This window comes from Mytilus edulis, chromosome 1 (assembly GCF_963676685.1).
Source record: "Mytilus edulis chromosome 1, xbMytEdul2.2, whole genome shotgun sequence".
In the NCBI taxonomy this organism is placed as follows: domain Eukaryota; kingdom Metazoa; phylum Mollusca; class Bivalvia; order Mytilida; family Mytilidae; genus Mytilus; species Mytilus edulis.
Window position 1 is genome coordinate 41,960,628 of NC_092344.1, and position 22,676 is coordinate 41,983,303.

General features: G+C 32.9%; 1 protein-coding gene across 1 annotated transcript; it reads right to left on the bottom strand.

Annotated features, from left to right (window-relative positions):
* Positions 1–11,759: 11,759 nt before the first annotated feature.
* On the bottom strand, positions 11,760–22,467 carry LOC139516185 (uncharacterized). The gene is made up of 5 exons (XM_071306139.1): positions 21,971–22,467; positions 17,928–17,996; positions 16,226–16,405; positions 15,249–15,376; positions 11,760–14,573 (listed from the first exon to the last, which is right to left on the bottom strand). Exons 1-5 carry the CDS (start codon positions 22,465–22,467, stop codon positions 14,320–14,322), a joined length of 1,128 nt encoding a protein of 375 aa, XP_071162240.1. The 3' UTR covers positions 11,760–14,319.
* Between the last annotated feature and the right edge of the window lie 209 nt (positions 22,468–22,676).

Below are 22,676 nucleotides of genomic sequence, written 5' to 3' on the forward strand. Positions count from 1 at the left end.
ACCTTATGTTATAACAAATCCGGTAAATAGTCTAGTTTGGTAGGTCACATTCATGAAAGGGAGGGGGATTGTAGTTACGACGTAAGGAACATATCCGATATCATTTGTGAAAGGGTTATTCCATAACGGTCAACCAACTCGTGATGGCGTCCGTTTAATTTACGAAGGGGATCTCAACTTCACCATTTGGAAAATCATGATAGGAAATGCAAGCATGGGAATATCGTTTCAATTGGGAGATATATACCCCGTATGCAGGTGCTGCTGGAATGTTGCTACTTAGAAATGGAGAGTTCATAATTGGAAAGCTGAAATCATCTCTTTTATCGTAAAGTTTTGTTTTCAACCGTATCTCAAGAATCAGGAAGAAGGAAGGAACTCACTTTCTCTTTATCAGATAGCCAGAGACTTTCTCCTTCTGTGTTTTCAACTCCAGGTTCATCAAGGAGTGAGACATATTGCGGGGCACCTCAATATCCTAGCCGACACTCTATCCAGATCCCTTGCTCCAGTAAACACGGAGTGGGAACTACTTCAAGCAGTTTTTAAAGCTGTGACTCTTCATTGGGGGTCACCTCAGATAGATCTGTTTGCGACCAGTCTCAATCACAAACTTCCAACATTTGTGTCTCCGGTTCCAGATCAAAAATCTTTTGCAGTAGACGAAATGAGCTTTTCTTGGAAAGGAATGTTCGGGTACGCCTTCCCTCCTTTGAGGTTTCTCTCCCCAGTACTTCAGAAAATAGCAGGAGAATATTGCAAGGTCATAGTTATTGCTCCAGCATGGCCGAAACAGTCTTGGTTTCCAGACCTTCTGTGCGTATCATGTGCTTGTCCTCTAGTCCTACATCTAAGACCAGACCATCTGTCTCAAATCAAGGGCAAGATTCGTTATCAAAATCCTGAAAAACTTCATCTTTACGCCTGGCTACTTTCAGGTTTAGCCTCAGAAATAGAAGTTTTTCTGAAGGAGCAGCCAAGCATCTCACAAAGTCTGTCAGAGACTCCACTAGCATTGTCTATGATGCAAATGGTCAATCTTCTCTGATAAGTGTAGTGAGCGGGAAATTGATCCTTTCCAAGTCATTGTACAACAATTACTAGACTTTCTAGTTTTTCTTTTTGAATCCAAAGGATTATGTCCCTCTACTATTAAGGAATATAGATCAGCTATATCAAGAACAATTCATATTTCTGTTGGCCCAGTTTTGGAAACAATGAGCATATTTCACTTTTGGTTCGTAGTTTTAGTCTTGAACGACCAAGACAAAATACTTTAGTTCCTAAGTGGGACCTTGGACTAGTTTTATCCTTCTTAAGAAATAATAGATTTTAGGTTTCTTTCCTATAAATGCTGTTTTCTTTTAGCTTTGGCTTCTGGACGGAGAAGGAGTGAAATCCATGCCTTCTCTATTTCTGATGCTTGCCTTCGATTTAACAGGGATAAATCTTCTGTTACACTTTTAACTGATCCTGCTGTTTTGGCAAAAAATCAGATTCCAGATAAGGGTGCAGAACCAGATGTCATTCCTGCACTCCCTAGTGATTCTATTTCTGTGCTTTTGTGTCCAGTAAGAATCCTTTCTATTTATTTGGATAGAACGAGTAGTTTACGTTCTGTTTCTAACTCAAGACTCTTTATTTCTATTAAAAAAGGAATCTCAGATATTTCTGTTAAACCGTTTTCTATTTCTACTTGGATATGCAGATGCATATCTTTAGCTTATGGTTCTTCTAAGGCAGAACTTTTGAATAATTTAATGTTAAAGCTCATGATGTTAGGGGTATCTCTGTTAGGGGTATATCTGGGTTCTGTTTAACAGTGCATCTTTCGAAGAGGTACTTTGCAGAATTCTGGAAAAATGAGAACTCTTTTATATCTCATTATCTCCAATCTATGGCTACTTTTGCCGAGAGTTTATACTCTCTTGGACCTATAGTTTCAGCACAAAGATTGAACTTTCCTTCTGGTTTTTTTTCTGTTACATGGGGATTCAGTTTTACGTTAGATTCTGTTACTCAGAATGTATGATGGTAACGTATTTATAGATATAAAATATTCAAATTTTAAAAGTAAATTAGGATTTTATTAGATAAATACTTACCATCATAAATTATAGGTCCCACACACCGCCCCTTAATTCCCTTTCCTTACATTTCTGTCTTGAGGAAATTGAATGGGAGAATTTGGGTAAACAGGGGTATATGTCCGGACCAGTAAGAGTACGTTTATTTTTAGTCGGGAATATTTCATCTGACCTTTTTTGCAATTGAGGTTACACTCAGAATTTATGATGCTTTAAAATTTGAATATTATATCATTACAATATAATAGTATAGATATTTGCGAGATATTCACATGACTAGAAACGAAAATAGCAGCGTTATAGATAACCAAATGCACCTTCACCCAATATGATAGTTTAACGTTATCAGTTATGAAAATACACAAAGCCACTGACACTTGATCGATCGATGATGTAACCTGGAAAAACTGCATTTGTTAACAGATAGAATTGTAATGCTATTGAATTATTTGACACCACACATAGAAGTACGAGGGGAAACCCGTCATGAAAATAACCACATGGGAGATAGATAGCGTGCATTCGTTCTAAAAGAACACCATCATCATCTTTTAACAACTGTTTATTTTCTAACAAATGAAAACGCATGAAAAATATAATATTATAAAAAATTATTAATGTGGTTCGTCGGTATATATTTCCTCAGATAAAAAAAAAGTCTTATTCGTGTACCAAAATGAGTTTTTACCATTCTTTTTCCAAATTAATAATTAAAAAGTTTGGGCCACAATGCTATTTATTTTTCAAGCTACAAGTCATGCTTGAATATGATAAACACCCACATTTTTGTAAAATAAAAGAATCGATGCGATAAAATTATGAAATTTGTAGATTTAAGCAAAGCACTAGACCAATTGATCATGCGGTATGGGCTTTGCTCATTGTTGAAGGCCGTACGGTGACCTATAGTTGTCAATTTCTGTGTCATTTTTGTCTCTTGTGGAGAGTTGTCTCATTGGCAATCTCAGGGGCGTAGCTACCCGGAGGCACGACAGCACGTGCATCCACGTCGTTTTCACAAAAAAAAAAAAAAAAAAAAGCAGAAGAGAGAGAGATGATTTGGTCAATCGGATCGGAGACTGTTGGTGTCTTTTCCGTCTATTATATTAGATATTAGTTTGACAACCTAGTTACAAGTGTTGAAGAAGCTGTTCATTCAGAAAAAGGTCGTAGCTCCGAAGTTGCGTGCACATTGATTCGGCATGCAAAAAAAGAAATGGCAAAATAAAAATTTATAGATTGTCAATTTGAGTGTTAAAGGAAACACCTATGTTGTCACTTTTTTTAATTGATGAAATATCATTAAATAACGACATTTGGTTTCAAAATAATTTTTTTTTTTGGAGATTATGACAAAATCGGAAGGTTACTTGTATCTTTTACAAGATTTTTACTTTTGAATTTGTAATACTCAGTTTAAGATATGTAGTTTTGGAGCACATTTTACAGTGTACAGTTCATCGGTTTGGAATGAGATGTACCAATCGGCATTAGAATTATCAGATCCCTTCGATATCGTTGAAAATATGCCGAGGCGATGTGGTTGACAGACTACCGGAGTAGTATTGGAAAGTCTCATTATTGTTTGCGTTCATAGACCATATGATAAGGCAACTGGAGAGTTGAGTCGCCTCAAGCTGAGACTACTATAACACATGTGTTATAGTAGTCTCAGCCTCAAGTTATCAGAAAATCGCTTCTTTGTGCTGTATCTGCTTCATCGTGTTGTAGGAAATATCACAAACGAACAAATCTCAGTATTGAAACATACGAAACTGACCTAGCATGTAATTTTGATTGGAAGGTCGCTCGATGCCGAACACGTACGCTGGTTTATAACATCTCGCAAGTGCTACCATGCCATGATGGCCCTGAGATCTATCAGTCACGGTACTACGTATGTAATTGAAAACAAATGTACGATCAACAATGAACAACGAAAGTTACATAGCATTACTGCATATTCATCGGGATTTCAGTGTGAATGTTGACAAAGTAATAGAGAATTTTGTTTCTGCCCAGACCCGAAGAGCAGATTTTGGACAATTTTGAGTAAATTCTGTATCACAAATATGTGTTGTTTATGTATTACTATATTCAGAAGATTTATTAATAGTTTTACATTCATAAATTTTTATCTACATATAGCTCCTCTTTTAACCGTTCTATGACCGAAAACCGTAAAAAAAAAATTCTGCATAATAGGGTCCCAAAATTTTTTCGCCTCGCTCCGCTCGGCAGTAGTTGCTTCCACATCGTTTCGTTCTAGCTACGCCCCTGCAATCTTATCACATCTTCTTTTTATATTTTTTTTTTATCTACAATCCCTCATTGAAATATCGTTTGTCGATTATACGTTTCGGATTCGTTTATTAAAGTGTAAACAACCGTGCAAAGTGTACCGAGTTAAGTTATTATGCATGCATTGGTTCAATACTTGCATTGCCATTATATTCACAATATACTTTTTTCATATTACTCCAAATAGCGATAAGACATCGCCGGTGAAATTCAACTATAAGTTGTATTACAGGCCATAATCTTGCCGGCGAAATGACGATTTAAGTCGCCAAAGAATTTTGAAAATCGCTTAAACTCACCGGATGACTGACTTCATAGCGAAGTCAAATCGCTATCAAAATCGGTAAAAGGGAGACAACTTGAAGTCTACAAGTCTCACAGGTGAACAAAAATGGCGGATGACAAGGAAAATCGAAATTTTCGAGACAACCCAGGACTACCACTGTCGACGTTTAAATGAAATAAATACAACGGCGACTTTGAACATCCTTGGATTAAACATTCAAAACTATTGATACGAGAAATAGAGCGTCTGTTTGAGTTATCATTGATTTTACGATGATTTTCATCTGAGGATGTTGCGTAATCACTCAGCTGATTTGTTTTCTTTTTATTTATCATGAGGCGATCAATTTTACTATTCGATAGGTTAAGGGTGGGAATGAACGGAAGATGTTTTATATTCTTTGATTCAAAATTGAAATATAAAAGCTAGAAAGACATCTAATGGATAAATTTATTGCAAACGTACAACACATGGCCAGCTTGTGACCAGCAGTGGGTTTTTCATGACCAACATAATATGAACTGGAGATATCTTCATAAAAAAAAATGATAAAAATTAGCTCTTTATCGATTAATTAAAAAGTGATTGATAAACATTTTCATTTATATATAGGCTTACAATCTTTCACATGATTCTCAACTTACAGCTGCCATGATGGCCTGGACAGTCAATATTTTACAAAATTATGACATGTGATGATAAACATTAAATTGACCAGTCATTAGAAAGTCATCACATAAACTTGGATTCATATTTTTCTGGACTTTATAACAAAAAATTAAAGCAGATGCACATGGGATTAATGCATGATTTATATATCACTAGGCAAGCAACAATCTTAATTTCAAGTTGACAGCACAAAAGGTTAAATGAATAAATAACAACTACATTGTCTAAACCTTTTTATTAAGAGTTTTCAAAATTAATCACACATTTTATACAATATCACAATAATAATTAATATAAAACACTGCAAGTATAATTTTTATTGCACAAATAAAATAACTTTCCCTTAAAGATGTACACGAAAACACTATTCAAACGGAACGGTAATGGAATTTCACTTCTCCAAGAAATTGACCACTTCTCCCAACTCTCTCATGGAAGGAAAAGTCACTTCTCCCTCTCAAAAGTCCTAGATTAGGCCCTGAGTTGTAAGCAAGTGTAAGGTTTCCGATGATCTTATTTTCGGTCGTAAGATTCAATTAGATAAGGAATAGCAGAGGCGGATTTAGGGGGGGGGGCCTTTTTGGGAAAAAAAATTGGTTGCTTATATAGGGAATCACTGAAGCGTGACTGGAGCGGGCCCCCTCTTAGCTATATAGGTCAGTCAGTGGGCCCCCACTTATAAAAATATCTGGATCCGCCACTGAATAGATTACCTTAGCTGTATTTGGCAAAAAAAAATTGGTCCTCAATGCTCTTCAACTTCATACTTTATTTGGCCTTTTAAACATTTTTGAATCGAGCGTCACTAGTGAGTCTTTGGTAGACGAAACGCGCGTCTGGCGTAAATATAAAATGTTAATCCTGGTATCTATGATGAGTTTATTTATAGTATCTTTAAATTATAGTTTTGTACCTTATTTTTTTCTCACAAAAACACACACCGTAACATGTATTTTTTCTTATGACTTTCAATGAGGTTTTCAACCGATTGAAATGAAGTTTAAACTCGATCCACAGTACTTAAATCACGAAAATGAAAATTGATAAATTGTAATTGAAACTTTATCGACTCCACTTATTCAGAAAGAGTTTTTGTCTATTTACTTTCCTTTAGATATAAAAGATATGTTAACTTGCCACAGTAACCGGAAATACTACAATGCGATATGCACTGTGTTTTGATGTCAAGAGCAATTCTTCTCTTCAGCACATTGTACTTCAAATTCCAACACTTTCAATTCCAATAAGCCACTTACAATATGAACGTCAGTTCACATATCAAAAGGACACGGGTTCTACCCACTTCTCATAGTACAAAGTACTAAGTCCATAGTCCTTTTTCTTTAACAAATGACTGGCCCCTGAGGGGACATAAAAATAATGATACGTTCATATAACATAACAGTAAATAAAAATTCATTTAAAAGGAATATCTTCTCGTAATAATTTTACATATGATATCTAATAGCACTTTATAATTCAACTAAAGATTTCTTTAAACACTCGTAGCATAATTTTACAATTCAAGAGCGACAACATAAATTTTTAATCAATTTGTATAGCTGTTTAAGAGAGGTCCGCGTAGTCTAATAATAAAAAAAGTTGTAGAAATGAACATTCCAATTTACTGAAATGAAAAAGGGACTTAAGGCAGGTCTAATTGGACATGTTTGTTCGTGTATTGTCAGTTCCCATATGAACCTCTTATTAACTAGTGCACCAAAGCAGTTATATTTATCACCTTAGTGCAACACTCACCAAGGACTGATACGAAAACGTTGAGATATCTCTTTGTATAAATATTATAAAAATCTAGGACAAGGTAATGATATGTAGCCAAAGATAATAATAATAAGTCACTACATTAAAAATTAGAAAAATTGGAAAACATAATTTTATAAGTTGTTACTGCCAGAAATCACCTTTAAATTGTAGCCAACAAAAGACACAAATCAATAAAAAAAATTAACAAGATTTATTATAGTAAAGTATTCTTTCTTCTTCTACCAAACGTGCAATATAGTCTATATATATTAAAAACTTTTAAAATAAAGTGTGTTACTTTATATTCAATTCTTTACGATGTGTTTGAGTTCCAATTCAAAAGCGCTATTTTTTCAAAAATAACATCAAGATTCTCGGAAAGTCTCGGAAATTTTCTATCATTTATACAGGTAGTTATTTATTTATATTTTGGTACGGTCCCTGTATGGATAGGCAACAACGTGACATTGTATGTTTCAACAATCTAAGTTCATTTGTAGATTGGGAAAATAAAACAATAAATACTAGGTTGCAGTCAAACACTAATTTATATGCTAGAACCTATTTGCCTTTTTGATACAACGGGCACAGGACAATTGCGCTGTTTGCCTGTAAAACGATACTATGGACATTTGCGCTTCAAATACTATGGACGATTTGCTCTTTAAATTTTGATTCACCTGTATTAATTTGACCGGACATTTGCGCTTTTTTTTCTATAGTCGTCTACCTGTAATTTTAATGAGAAGTTATCATTACGTTAATATGGGGACGAAGTCCCCAATAACAGTAGAAAAATCAATTAAAAAAAAAAAAAAAAAATCGGGAAAATTTTCCCGAAATTTTCATTGTACTAATGAACTCAAAATCGTTCAATTTTTTTAATGTCATGTTTTGAATTCCCGCATCTGCGCAGAAATCTACAATGTACTTCCTTTTCCGGTCTCGTTTGTATGAAACTTTGAGTAAAATATATATTTATCAGTCAAGTATAAAATAGGAAGGAACGCAATACCAATTTCATTTTTAATAATTCCTTGATATGAAAAAACGTTACCAATACACAACACAAAAGTATTGAAATTCATTCCAGTTTGTCATTTGAATTTTGTCATAGTTGCCTTTATATTTTATATCTTTATATCGCCAAATGTTCTTGCTGCAATAATAGAATTTTCGGACGATGAGGACTTGCTACAGGCAATAGAAGCTACAGATCCTACAACAACCAGCAACACAGCAGTAGTTGCCTGTATAGCGTCTCTCACAGAAGGACAGCCACTGTTTAACCACAGAATCGAGGGCTTTGTACATTACGATACTTCAGAATGACAAGATCAACTTTTCAGGTACATGGTACATGTATAATCTAATTATGCTTTATAAAATAATTACAAAGATCAATGAGTGTGGGATAGATTGTGTGTGTGTGTGGGGGGGGGGGGGGGGGGGGGGTAGGACCTTTATGGGGACTCTGGGATCGGGTATTTTTAAGCTCTGTATTTCGGGATCGACCCTTATGGCGGAGTTATGATCCCCTCTTATTATTTTGTCAGATTCCAATATCCCGCTTACACTATGTACGTAGGTAATTCTCAATTTTTTGTAATTTCCCGTGTACCACTATATAGACTTCATTTCCAGTTAACGGCACAATAATTTGACTTTCACGTGTCACGCTTACAAAATATTGGCAATCCCGCATCATGCTATAACCCCAATGACACCCACTTCGGGATCCTGGAATTCTTTTTTCCAATTTAGGGGTGTCAGGATTTAAGTTTATTTTAAATCAGGGCTTCTGGATTTCGCGTTTTTAAGCCTGGGATTTCAAGATCATGACCCCTCATACTTTCTCTCATAGATGTACTCTGAGATCTTGGTTGCGTTCAATATAGTAGTGGCTATTTATAAGTAGTGCTAAGTAGATTTTGACTATTGAACATGTAGCTATAGACTCGTTGATACATATATATTGATAGCAGCTACGTAGCTGCTACGATATTGAACTCAACCCTGTACTTTCTATTGTTGGGATATCCCCTCTGTTTTAGAGTTCTTTCTTATGCTGTTCTGTTATACCACTGCCCCAGTTGAGGGAGGGTTGGGATTATGCTAACATGTTTAACCCCGCCACATTCTCTGTGTTCATATCTGTCCAGAACCTGCACTTCATTGGTTGTCATTTGTTGATGTGTCACATATATGAGTTTCCTTCATTTTTTTGTCGTAAATGATGCCATACGTTTTTACCTTTAATGTTCTACATTTGTCATTTGGGGCCTTTTATGGGCTGACTACATGTATGTGGTATGGAATTTGCTCATTGTTGAAGGCCATCTGTTAACCTGAAGTTGTTAATTTCTGTGTCATTTGGCATGTTTGGTATCTTGTCATTGGCAACATACCACATCTTCTTTATAATATCAACAGGGCAACATCCTTCATAGTCTTTCTGACGAGTACTGTCACAGTACCTAAAGTGGCAAATAATTTGGTTGAAGTGCTTTTAACTTAATTTTTAGACATAGATTAAAACAATGCCTTAGTTTTGACCTAGTTACTCTGATGAAATAAGGAGATGGGTTATGATTGCAAGTGAAATAGCTTGCCATATTGAGAAACCAAAAATGAATGAACCAATCAATGGATTGAGATAACTTTAAACATTAACAATATTGTTAAAGCAGGCATGCGCCAGAAAGTAATCATCAACCAGTTGATATCAGTTTTTCTGTATATATATATAAAGAAGAAGAACTACCAACCAGAGTTCAAAATATAGATGGTTATTATATCTATGAATAAAGTAAATGTACACAATTGTAGGTCACTACTTGTGGTAAATCAAAACTCTAAAACAGTATTCCTAAAGGCATCCTTTAAATCTTTTAAATTCTAAAATACGGAACTTGATCTATAATAACTCATCATGGGTAACTGACATACCAAAAATCAGCCCAATATCTGAAGACATTTTTTAAAAAAAGTCTGTACAACTGTGATTTTCAACAATTTCTCAAAGTCCAAAGTCTGTAATTTTGGCAAAAATTAGTGGACCGGAACGAAACTCAAGCTTGATCTGTAACTCATCATGGTTAACTCACATACCAAAATTCAGCCCAATATCTAATGCGGGGTTCACACATTGCCGATTATTGCTCCCGTTTGAGATCAGACAGCGATACGACACGAAAAGTGAAAAGTCGGATTAGTATCCTCAATTATCTGGAATGTCCTATTATTGTCTGAACGCAGTCGTTTTAGTTCGTAACAGATTCCTACTGGTCGGGAAGGGTCCGAATAGTTCGGCAAAGCACCCCGACAGTTAGGTGCGTCCCGTAACATTCGGGGAAACTCAGCCGATTTTGTCTAGTCGGATTACAATCGTGCCTATGTCGTGACAGATTCTGCTGTATCGGATCGAATTCCTAACAATGTTCTGTGTATTCGGGACGGTGTCCTGTGGAACGGGAATGATCTGGAGAAGTCCCGACAATAACAGAATACAATACGACTGAGACCAGACAAAGCCGTTTGCAATGCGATAGAGCGGACCGTGATAGGATTACGTTCCGACAGTACCTGATCATCCCGATTATGCCGACAGTTTTCGAACGGATAACTTCCGTCAGCGTCGGTTCACTGTCTTGTCACTATCTGATCTCTGTCGGATTACATTCGGTAGAATCGGGACGCAGTCGTGACAGACTCGGTCGAATTTTACCTGGCGAAAGATACAAATCGAATTTCAATCCACGATTCACAGGATCTTGATCAGACTTTTGACAAATTTTAATCGGGAATGGTCCTGTCAAGGACGGCAGTAAAAATCCTGAATGTGTGACCCCAGCTTAAAGGCGTTTAGAATAAAAGTTTGTATAGGGGTAAATTCAGTAAAAAAATCTCCCATTGACTTTAATGCTAATCTATGTGTGGGAATAAATTTACACCTGATTTACCTTTAGAAATTAAAAACTTTCATATATCATTCATGAAAGTACAAATGTAGCCCCATCTTTTGCAACAATAAAAACATGGGGTCATGCGGCATTTTTGGGCATTCACATGGCCTTGTTTACAAACAATGTAGATTCGCACTGAATTCCTATACTGACCCCCATTACTTTTCAACCCTGTAGGGAAAAAAAATAGTACATTCAGCATTTATTTTTTTATTTTTTTTCAACTCTAGTTTTGATCCATCTACCAAAAGATATTTATTACAAACATTATCTACCAATCAGAAGAGCACAGGACTTCACTTTTAGACAGAAAGCTCTCCCCCAAATGGGTGGTCCCTGATGACGTATATTAATTCACTGAATTTACCCCTATAACTGTGATTTTCAACAATTTCTCAAAGTCCAAGCCTGTAATTTCAGCAAAAATTAGTGGAGCGGAACGAAACTTAAACTTGATCTGTAACTTATCTTGGTTAACTCACATACCAAAAATCAGCCCAATATCTGAAGGCATTAAGAAAAAAAACTCTGTATAATGGTTTGTTGCGGAATGACAGAATGACGGAATTACGGAATTCGGAATTACGGATTTCGGGCAAGGGTAAAACTATATGGCACCGACAACTTCGTTGCAGGGCCATAAAAGAATCATATAACAAGACTATGTAAAATGGTTGGTTGCATAACTATAACTAATGCTATATTTAATGTAAAGTTAACATAATTAAAACATACATACATGTAGATACATATACATTAAATTTCAACCAAGAGCCCTAAAAAGCTAAGAAATATATAAATATACAGCTTGTAAAGACATTTTTTTTTCTACAGTAAATCCTTTACTAATTAATAGGTCGACTACAGAACTTGAAAGGTGATAGATTTTCTATTATTTTGTATATATTGGTTTAAAAGGATTCATTTCTCAAAATGGGTACTCCTAAATAATGGAAAGGCAAAGTCCACTTTTTGTTAGGGATACTAAATATATAATTCTGATTAAAAGATTAATCAAAAGGTAACAAATGTTCAGCATTAAATGCTAGACATCATGAAAGAAAAAATGATGAGGGGTTAATTAGGTAAAGTAGTGGCACCCCTGGGGTACAAAATAGGTACCCCAAAATATAGAGTAACAGCAAAATCCTATTAGTAGATGAATATAAGACTTTTGTTTTTTGTTGAGGTGGTTTGGGAGTAGAAATGAATAAAATGGTCTTGCGAAAACCAAGAAAATGCTTATCTGGGCCCTTTTTTTTACCCCTAATTCCTGAACCGTTGGGACCAAAACTTCCAAAATCAATCCCAACCTTTCTTTTATAATCATAAACCTTGTGTTTAAATTTCATAGATTTCTATTGACTTAAACTAAAGTTAGAGTGGGAAAACTAAAAGTCTTCGGACAATGACGAAGACGACGCAGAAGACGACCTCAAGGTGATACCAAAATATGCCCAATTTTTTTTTAATTTTTGCAGTCGTATAGAAAGAGTAGATAAGTAATGGTGTTACTGAATGTTAAATCTCTTAATAAAAATTATACAAAGTTATAAGTAGTTAAATGTACATGTTCCTTTCAAAAACATCAGTGTTGTTCTCAAAGTCACATATAATTTGTAAACACACATAAATAAAGTTGTCTCATTTTCACATTTCCTTCTTTTTATTTAATAATAATTATAATATTTCTACCTTTTCAGACAAAACATATATTGTAGAGAAGCGGATTGGCTTTTTTCACAGGAAATAATTGAACTTTCTTTTTAATTTTGCGGTAAAAATTGTACAATTGCGTATAATACTAAGATTGTCAAATATGAAATATTTCCCTTCTAAAGAAGCGATAAAAAATAATGACAGATAAAAGTGTTCAATGAATATATCTTGAAATAAAATACTGAACAAACTGTGTCTAATTTATTTCAGTTGTTACTTGAAGAGTTAATGACAGATTTGAAATGCAGGCTGGTTGAGCCTGTCAGCAAGCTTTTAAGCGTAATATGGCTCCTTGCAACAGAAGAATCTTACAGAAGTGTAGCGGATCGCTTTGGAATGGCAAAAGGTTCCCTACACTTCCACATGTTAGTCATTGTTGAAGTATTGGCAAGTAATATCACAAATTTTGTAACTTGGCCAACAACTGCACAAATGGAAATAATGGCGCTTGAAAATCAGCAGCACCATGGCTTTCCAGGATGTTTCGGGTATGTGGATGGCTCCCTCATTTCTATCAAAGGAAGGAGAGAAAACCGAGAATCCTACATCAACAGAATGGGGTATTCATCAGTTTTACTGCAAGGTGATTGCAATTCTAATATGGAATTCATTCATGCATATGCAGGGTGGCCAGGTTCAATCCATGATGCCAGGATGTTTAGGAACAGTGACTTGTCTCATCTACTTCCGTCTGTTCCTAAACATCTGCACCTTCTTGGCGATTCAGCCTATCCATTATCACATGCTCTGATGACGCCATTCAGAGATCATGGAAAACTAACAGTAGCACAAAAAAAGTACAATGTAATCCATGGTGCTGCACGATCAGTGATTGAAAGGAGTTTTGCCTTGCTTAAAGGGAAATTCCGGAGACTGAAATACTTGACATGTCACTAGATATGACAATACCATCCGTAGTAATGTCGTGTGTAGGATTACACAACTTCATGTTGAGGAATGAAAATTGGAAAGACTCTATTGATACTATTCCACTAGCAGAAATAGATGCATTGAATATTGACGCCTCTACAAAGAGGAACACCATTGCAGCTTCCCTGTAACTTTCAATCAAGTCAAGTTTTAAATACAATAATGTCACTATGTTATTGCTTTGGTATGGGTTTTTTTCAGTTTTAAGGATATTTATAGTCTTAGTTCAATGGTGGTTAACCTATTGGGATTTCTTCTATTATCATTGTAGAAAACATATTGTCAAAAACTAATTTGAGGTAAAATTTTTGATAAAATTTTGAAACATAAACGTACAAATGTGTTCAGTTTTTACGATTTAAACAGTGATTTCCACCAAAAATATGAATCATAAATCTATTTCAGAATTTAAAGACCTTAGTGATTTTTCAATGAATTTTTAAAAGTTATCTTTGACATGTTTCAGAAATGAAAAAATACAAGCTTTAATTGTTGATGCATTCTTATCTGCCCTCACTACTGAATTGTATGCCCTTAATATTAAAGATTTTGAATAAATTAGAAATTTGCAAAACTTTCCTGTTATGAAAAAAACAAATTATTTTTGCATGTTAGATACCAATGTTTTCAAAATGTCATTCTTCTCACGTTGGAGATCCAGAAATTCCTTGCGAAATTCCTTGAACTCCTCCCTTCTCCTCTCATTCTCCTTATGGTTTTCTTGGATGAATTCATCCATCCAAGTTGGAGCCAACTTCTTCTTCTTCTTCTTAGGTTCTTCGGGTTTATCTGCAGCTTTTGGTAGTTTGTCTTTGTCTTCTGGCATTTCTGCTGGTGCTGTTGATGGTTTAGCTGCAATGTAATACATATTATAAATATGAAGAATAGAGAGTAATAAAACATATAAATAACATCATATTTCACAAAATTACCAAAAAAAGAATTAAAATGTGGCGCTACAAACCAGAACAGAATAAGCTGGAATTCATATATTTTTGCAAAATAAAATCAGATGTGGTATGATTGCAGAGAAGTCAACTCTCCATCTGAGAGAACAAATGTCAAATGAAGTAAAATTAAGTTAACAACTGTAGATTACTGTGCTGACTACAACAATACGCAAAACCACATAGTCAGCTTTTAAATATATAAAAAATGTAACATATTTGATGTGAAAAGATATGTCCAAAATAATCAACCAAACAAACATGATATATTCAGCAACAACTACTGAATTGAAGACTATTGTTTTTGGAAAAGTATATTTATATTAATGTCATGAAAAAAAAGAATCTGCATACCATTATGCTATGCCTTTTTTTATACCACATTTAATCCAGGATGGTTGAAAGAACTATAAGAATTGAAGTTGATTTTCTTATTCAATTTGAATAACATGAATAGTTGATTTTTTTTTATTAAATTTGAATAACATGAATAGTTTTTTTTTAATTCAATTTGAATTACATGAATAACTACACCAATACAGCTGCACAATCCAATAATGATTAATGAAAATTTATATACTTGATGAGATGATCTTAGGAGGCTTTATCGAGGGATCCTTGCAGAGAATGTTATTGATTTCGTCGTAATATAGCCATGAGCTACATTCACCTCCTGTTTTAGAGTTGGAGTCTTTAATTGATCTGTATCTGAAATGTAAAAGAATAACAATCTTATTTTACTGAAACAAATTGGGTAAATAGAATTTCATTTTTTTAATATAAGACTCATAAGATATATTATTGGATGGGGTCCAGGAATAGAGAATAATAGACAAACTAGACAAAAAGTGAAGAATAATTCGGGCAAATGAATAAAAGAATAGAGATAAATTAGTTAAATAAATAAATAATTATAAGACCGCACTTCCAACCTTCACTATTGGCCTACGATAATTAAAGGGTTTGGACCAATAGCTGGTCAAACATTATAAGTCATCAATTCATGCCAGCTTATATTATCAGTTAAGGATAGTCTGTGATGTCAAGATATGATCCTATATATTTTTATTTTTTTATCAAATTTGTGAAAGATGATATATGATATATCGGGAGCACAATAATTAAAGGATATTGGCTGCTGTTTCAAAATAACACACATTTCAAAATACTGAACATTGATAGTACTTGTACATTTAGCTAAAAAAAAAAAGGGACAAAATAAAGGGTCACCATCCTTATGTTTTTTATATAAAGCCATCGAAAATCCAATTTGCAAGAAATGATTTAACATCGGCACGTTTTTTTCTATCTAAAAGTATGACAAAATAACAAGAATTTTATAACATTTACCAAATTACAATTTTGTACTATATTTTATAAATTTATGAAAGGAAAAAAAGTTATAGGCAGGCAATTTCAATTTTTTAATGGCACTTCATAAAAAAGCAAGAGAATTCCCAATATCTGACAAGAAGTCAAAACCATTACCAGGTATTTTCCTTGAGTAAGATAATAGAAATAATGATTATTCATTTCATTAGTATTTTTCTACTATACCTTATTTTAAGGTTATTCCACTTTTTATCACAGGCGTTAGCTTCTTTTTTAGTACCAAGTACTAACAAATCTTGGGAAATTCTGGCCCACACCTCAACTTTCTTCATAGTTGGGTTGCCCTTTCCCCCCTCCTCTCTTTGTAGCAGTTGATCAGATTTAAAACATCTGAATGGAACCAAGCTGAAAAAAGACAATGTGTAAATAAAATGATTAATTTTCACAAAATAAAAGAAAATATTTTGTTTACCTGTGATTATTATCAGTTACATTATGTGTACTAGTGACCTAATACAACATATAGGAATCAGAGCAAAGCTTGAATACCCATAAATTATATAATTTTATAATTAACGAAAACATATAATAAACAATTCAACAACATAAATATAATATTAAAAACAGGAACATATTTTATAAAAGGTACATCTCTCTAAACAGAGAAACCACACCCCACTGGTCATTTCTAACTTTTATTTGATGTTTTATACTGAGGACTAGGGGAACCAACTCTTTTTATGATTTCCAAGAACATTAATATGTAGATGTCACATATAGAAATCTATTTTAATGAAAAACTGTCACTTGTGCAATGTCGGACATAAAAAGAAAAATATTAAGTTGTTTTAACAAATTATGATAACCTCAGATTTTAGAAAGATGATTAATTTTTTGTTTGTATTATGATATGTTTGTCAAAATATTGTTACAGTTTCATACAGAAGCCTCTTTTTAAAGCTGACTTATATTATATACAATTGTAGATGTATTGAATTGTAATCAAAGTGTTATATTATGTAAATGATATCAGGATACACTTTAAATAAATATTATCTTTTTCAATATTTATCGTATTAAGTCATTTCAGCACACTGTGTAAACAAATCAATTTTACCTACTATCTTCATGTTTGGTATTCATACTAGTGGCCTTGACAAAAACAAATGCCAAAAAAAAAAAAAAATGGAAGCTGTAAATTGTTTAGTGCTATGAACAACAAAATTATTTATATGTAAAAGTTAGTTCTGATCCTCTTTACTGTACAAAATTATTTCCATTTACCTGTGTATATTATTCTATTTGGCGGCAAATGAATTGGTTCAAGGTTATAGTTGACTAAATTCATACTTCCTGAAATTGTTTATTATCTCAACCCTTAGTTTATTGATTTTGTATAACATTGTGTCATAGATCAAATTTATTCGTTTTGTGTATATTCACTTGTTTGTGTTTACAGCCACAGGTCTTTTGATTGAGTAAAGCCATTTCACTTGATATTTTTCAGTGTTTCTTTCTATGTTGTGATGTTAGGCTACTGTATCAGGTGAAGGTTGGTACCTATTGAAACGTTTAAATTGGTGCATTTGTTTGCACCTGTCCTTAAGTCATGAACCTGATGTTTAGTGGTTGTCGTTTGTGGATCATAATGGTTTCTTGTATCTCCTTTTTTATATAGATTAGACCATTGGTATTTCAGTTTGAATGGTTTTTCACTAGTAATTTTTTGGGGGGCCTTTTATAGGTTGCTGTTGTGTTTCTAAAATGTAATAAAGGAGGTAAGAAAAGTGCCCATATACCCCATCAAGGTAGCCAATCAAATTGTATAATTAAACTCCAGTATAATAATTCATTTGGTCGTATAAGGCATGAATTTTAAATGACTTCTGTAGAATGGACAAAATATCCTGTGCACAACAACACTTACTTGTACTCTTTTCTTTCGGACTGACCAGACTTGGCAATTCTTTTTCTTGTTGATGGTCTTCTTCTTTTTCTGTAAATAAACTAGAGAATCTAAGGATACTGAATTCCTCACCTGTTATCACTCATACATAAGAAAAGAAAAACCTTTGATTATTCAAAATTGTTTTTTTTTATAACTTTGTTGATCATTATCTAATAAACAGCTGCCCCATGAGCGCATAATACACATTCTTTTATACAAAATATTGCAAAAAAGGGGGGTGACAAAAGTCTCAAAAATTTGGTCCAAAAAAGATGATATGCATTTCTTCTCGTTTTTTCATAAAATTGAATTGAAAGGATAGAGCGCAAAATCTTTGTTGATAAATAATTCATGGACCTATGGGTGGTACAGATAGGAAAATACGGACTGTCAAACAGATAAATGGCCTATAAAACATGCTAAAAACAATCTAAATGTACATATAAACCCACTAAGAAGGCTATATTATTCTTCAATTATCTAAAAATCAATTTTATTGTACAAAAACTTTATTTTCATGCACTTAAACACAAGTTATTGTTTGAAAACTACAAAAATGCTTATTTTGTGCCCCCTATTTGGCCCCTTATCCCTAAACTATTGGAACAACAACCCCCAAAATCAATTTCAACCTTCCTTTAGTGGTATGGCACCTTCTGGTAAAAATTTATAGAGATCCATTCACTTCATCTTAAGTTATTGTCCAGAAACTAAATGCGTCTTCAGATGACAACATGATACCATGCATTATTTTATACGACGCAAAACTTTTTTGCGGTCGTAAAAAACTATTACATTTTTATGTTTGAAGTGATCTTGGAAATCTGAATGAAAACCCTTATACAGTAAGTATTATTAAAAGAGACTACATTGTGAATATATATTTACCAAGTGTCATGAGAAATTTCAATAAGACCTCAAATCGACATAAAAGAAATTCAAATTAAAAGTTTTAACATGCTGAAGAAAAACAGAAAAAAATCAACTATTTGTATTTCAGGCATTAAAAAATAGAATCACTATATACGTGCTAATATCATTAATTACGCGATATGCCTAACGGCAAAGCGACATTTATCTAGGGGAGTTATCTTTTCTTATCTTCTGGTCACCAGACGAGGAGAACAAGATGGGAACCAGAATAGAAAATTCATACGAGTTATCTCGCCTTGAAATGTCCGTTATTCTTGTACATGACGCATGAAAAGCCCAAAATAAAAGCTTTATACTTTTAAAATTTGTGTTACCTTTAAAGTCATGCCTGTAATTAGACACAAATTCAACTGTGTCATGCAAGAGAGAGGATGCATCTTGAGAGACATCACAAAGTCTTGGATAATTAAGTGCAAGATAAGTGGCCAATTCAAATTTGCTATTTTCTGTGATTGAATCATCTTCTGTAGGTGTCAAGAAAGGAATGATAAAAGTATCATTTGCTCATGGTAGAGGAGATGTGACTTTATGAGTTGCCAGAAACTTCATGATTTTATCTTTGATTTCCTTAGCTTTCTTTATCAAATCATCTATAAATATATAAAGGTAATTGCCACTCATGTTTTCAACATAAATCAGTTGATTATTTTTTTCTAAGTCTGTATTTGTTCTATCTTAATGAAAGAACTTTTGTGAGAATGCTCACAATAACCATGATAACCCTGAATCTCACTGAGCAAACAAAACTGCAAAAAGTCATACTCATTACTCCATCCGTCTTATCAATATGCATATATCATGTATATATATTTACCTATAATGTCATCATTAACTTCAGAACTATCATGTTCTTGTTACTCAAATAAAAGTTCTGTCTTATTCTATTGCATTTTTTTCTATAAATACTGTATTTATGATTGCTATGGAGTAGTACACACAAGAAAAACAGTGTTCAGGAAGATAACTCTTTGAAGCTTTTGAGTTGTCTCAGCCTCATGTTCTTTGACAATGTGCTCATCATACCCTTTAAAAAGATATAAAATAACAAAAATTCTTCCAATGATAAGCCTTGTTCTGTATAAATAGCTAATGTCCAAATAAATTTTGCTCTATTTGTATAGCATGCAAATTTTATATTTTTTTCTTCTATTGTTGCTGTTTTAATCCATGTATACAGCATTTAACAGGGAGATTGTACAGAAAATAATAATAGACAGTTAGATTTATATTCCTAAATACATCATATTCTAATGTACAGAAATCTAATAATAGGATATAAAATCTGGTACAGCAGTTATTATGATACAAATATTTTGGTAACACTTATTTTCATTCACATGTGTACTCCCTTGTCAAATTATAAAACTACAAATCTTGATGTATATGCCTTGTTTAAAAATAATTTTTGAACTATTTAAATATTTGATACTACATGTACCACTAACAGGTGTTAAACATGGTAAAATTTTGAAAGAAATAAGCTTGTACATGTAATTCTAATTTTATGTATATATGTTGAATGCTATACGTATTCAGCATACCCATGAGTGCGTTGCATAATAAAACCGATGTGCTCACCTTTTTTTTCAATTCACTTTCATCTGTGTGGCAGATTTGAGACTGATAATTTTTTCTAATACTTTCCGGTACATGTTGATCTGATTAGAAAACAAAACCATTACATATGATGATTACAATATTGTTAACTTTCAAAGGCAATGCTAATGCATTAGAAAGAACTTTGATCATGGCAAAAAAAAAAACATATCTCAAACCCAAATGCAGAGTTAAACATTGAAAATTTCTCCTTAAAATATGTGTAGTTCAGGAAATATAAATCCTTTAGCAAGGAATGTCACATTAAAAACCATATCTTAGACATTAATAACATCTATAACTGGTCAATAAAATGTAAAATATGAATAAAATATATGAATCCATCGATGAATGCTAAGACAGTTACATACATTTGTACATATACATGGCAGTTTATTTTAATTTTGCTTTTGTGTTTAATTATTTTCTCTATTATATATTTTGTCATTGTATATCATTAAGAATTAACAATCATTGCAATAAATGGTTTGTAATTATACTGCTCTCTTAGGGCGTCCTTGATTGACAATAAAAATATTGTATTATTTTGTATTGTATATTCCACTCAATTTTCAATTCAATTCAATTTTTTTTCAATTCTTTATTACTTTGAGCAAATGATGCTCATCAGTACAAATATAATATATATGCAAATACAATATATCATAAATAAATACATAAAACATACATAACTGATAAATGAATACATCCGAGAAGAATAATAATCTATATTAAGTATTGGTTATAACATGTCTGTTCTACGTTTAAATGCATGGAAAAGAAATTTACAAAGGTTACATATGTCTTTTACATTTTCTGTGCTCAACAACTGTAAAAGCTTAAATGACGATGGACGCTTATAATAATATGGCTTAAAATACTGTCTCCTAATTGCATTATAACAATCACACTGTAAAATGAAATGAAACTCGTCTTCTATTGTATTTAAAGTACAGAGAGTGCATTTTCTTTCAGATCTATTAACACCGTGATATCGTCCTGTTTCAACAAATAAGTTATGTGAAGATAATCTTATTCTCGTTAGATACACTCTAAAATTCACATGTTTAGTAAGGTAAAATTGTAAACGAACATTATTTATACAGTATTTATATAAAAAACACTTTGGCGAGCCATCCAATAATTGATTCAAATGTTGATTAGCTTGATCAAATATTCTAGTTTTGACAAAATACTTAAGAGTGTCATTTACAACTAAATTATCTTGGTTATACCAGAAGTCATTCAGACCCAAATTAAACAATAAATACTTCAGTTGATAAATCCAACTATTTCTGTTATTACATTGATTCCGTACCTGCTCTTTGTAACAATTTTCAAGAATACAATTATTCGTTGATAAAAGTTTAAACCAGTATCTTATAATATTATACAATCTAGAATATATCAAAGGATATCTTCCAAGCTCATAATACACCATTACATTTGTTGTACATTGTTTGACACCTAAAATATTTTTGCAAAAATCTAACTGAACTTTTTCAATATTAGGAGCTTTATGAAAGCCCCATATCTCACTGCCATAGCATAAAATACTACTTATATATGTATCAAACAAATTAAGGTATGTGAAAACATTCAAATATAAGGATGACACTTTTGATTTCAAGGCAAATGCAGCTTTCCTGCCCTGCTCAGCTAATTGTTTTTGAGTTTTTAAAAATTTTCCGTTATAATTCAACAGAATACCTAAATAACAAAATTCATCAACAATGTCAATAACACTACCATCAAAATACCACTTTTCTTCAACCTTTACATTACCACCATTTCTAAATACCATTATTTTTGTTTTAGCATTGTTCACAGTTAAACCCCATTTTTGAGTATACAATACAAGTGTGTCTAACATATCTTGTAAACCTTTTACAGAATCAGAAAATAGTATCATATCATCGGCGTACATAAGCAAAAATAGAGACAATTCCTGTACTTCATACGGTACATTACCGTTATTTAAAAATTCCATTTCAAAATCGTTTACGTACAATGAAAAAAGGATTGGAGAGAGTACTTCCCCTTGCATTAAGCCAACTGTACTCGTGAACTGCTCTGAATAAAAACCATCAATTCGTACACATGATTTCACATTTGAATACATTGATTTTAGTATTGATAAAAGTTTCAAAAAATGATACCAAGGCATGTAAGGTAAAAGAAAACCCACAAAATTTAATA